General features: G+C 38.8%; 1 protein-coding gene across 1 annotated transcript in view; it reads left to right on the forward strand.

The window, feature by feature from the left end:
- LOC119587756 (uracil-DNA glycosylase-like) overlaps positions 1–397 on the forward strand; it is a 12,641-nt gene that overhangs the window by 11,162 nt on the left and 1,082 nt on the right. Inside the window, exon 7 of the mRNA XM_037936442.1 lies at positions 173–351. Within this exon, the coding sequence (XP_037792370.1) occupies positions 173–351 (179 nt within the window). The remainder of the gene's footprint in view (positions 1–172; positions 352–397) is intronic.

Here is a 397-nt window from a genome sequence, read left to right on the forward strand (position 1 = left end):
AAGTGATAGAGTATATTTTATAAAATGTTGCATAACTTGTAATGAGAAGTTTACTTCTTTCCTTTGCTTGCACAGTATCTCAGAATGAGAGCAAAGCAAAGCAATAGAATCAGAAAACATGTTATTCATTGTGCTTTAAAACTTCAATTATAAATATGCTCTCAACCTTCAGGCGTTTTGCTTCTCAATGCTTGCCTGACGGTGCGTGCCCACAATGCTAATTCTCACAAGGACCAAGGCTGGGAGAAGTTCACAGATTCAGTCATCAAGGCGGTGTCAGATCGCAACAAGGGTGTCGTGTTTCTTCTGTGGGGTTCTTATGCACAGAAAAAAGCTGCTGTAGTAGATAAGGTGAGACATGAGGATGTTTTGATGGATTTTTAAAGAGTTATGTGTT

The sequence above is a fragment of the Penaeus monodon genome, chromosome 23, assembly GCF_015228065.2.
Source record: "Penaeus monodon isolate SGIC_2016 chromosome 23, NSTDA_Pmon_1, whole genome shotgun sequence".
In the NCBI taxonomy this organism is placed as follows: domain Eukaryota; kingdom Metazoa; phylum Arthropoda; class Malacostraca; order Decapoda; family Penaeidae; genus Penaeus; species Penaeus monodon.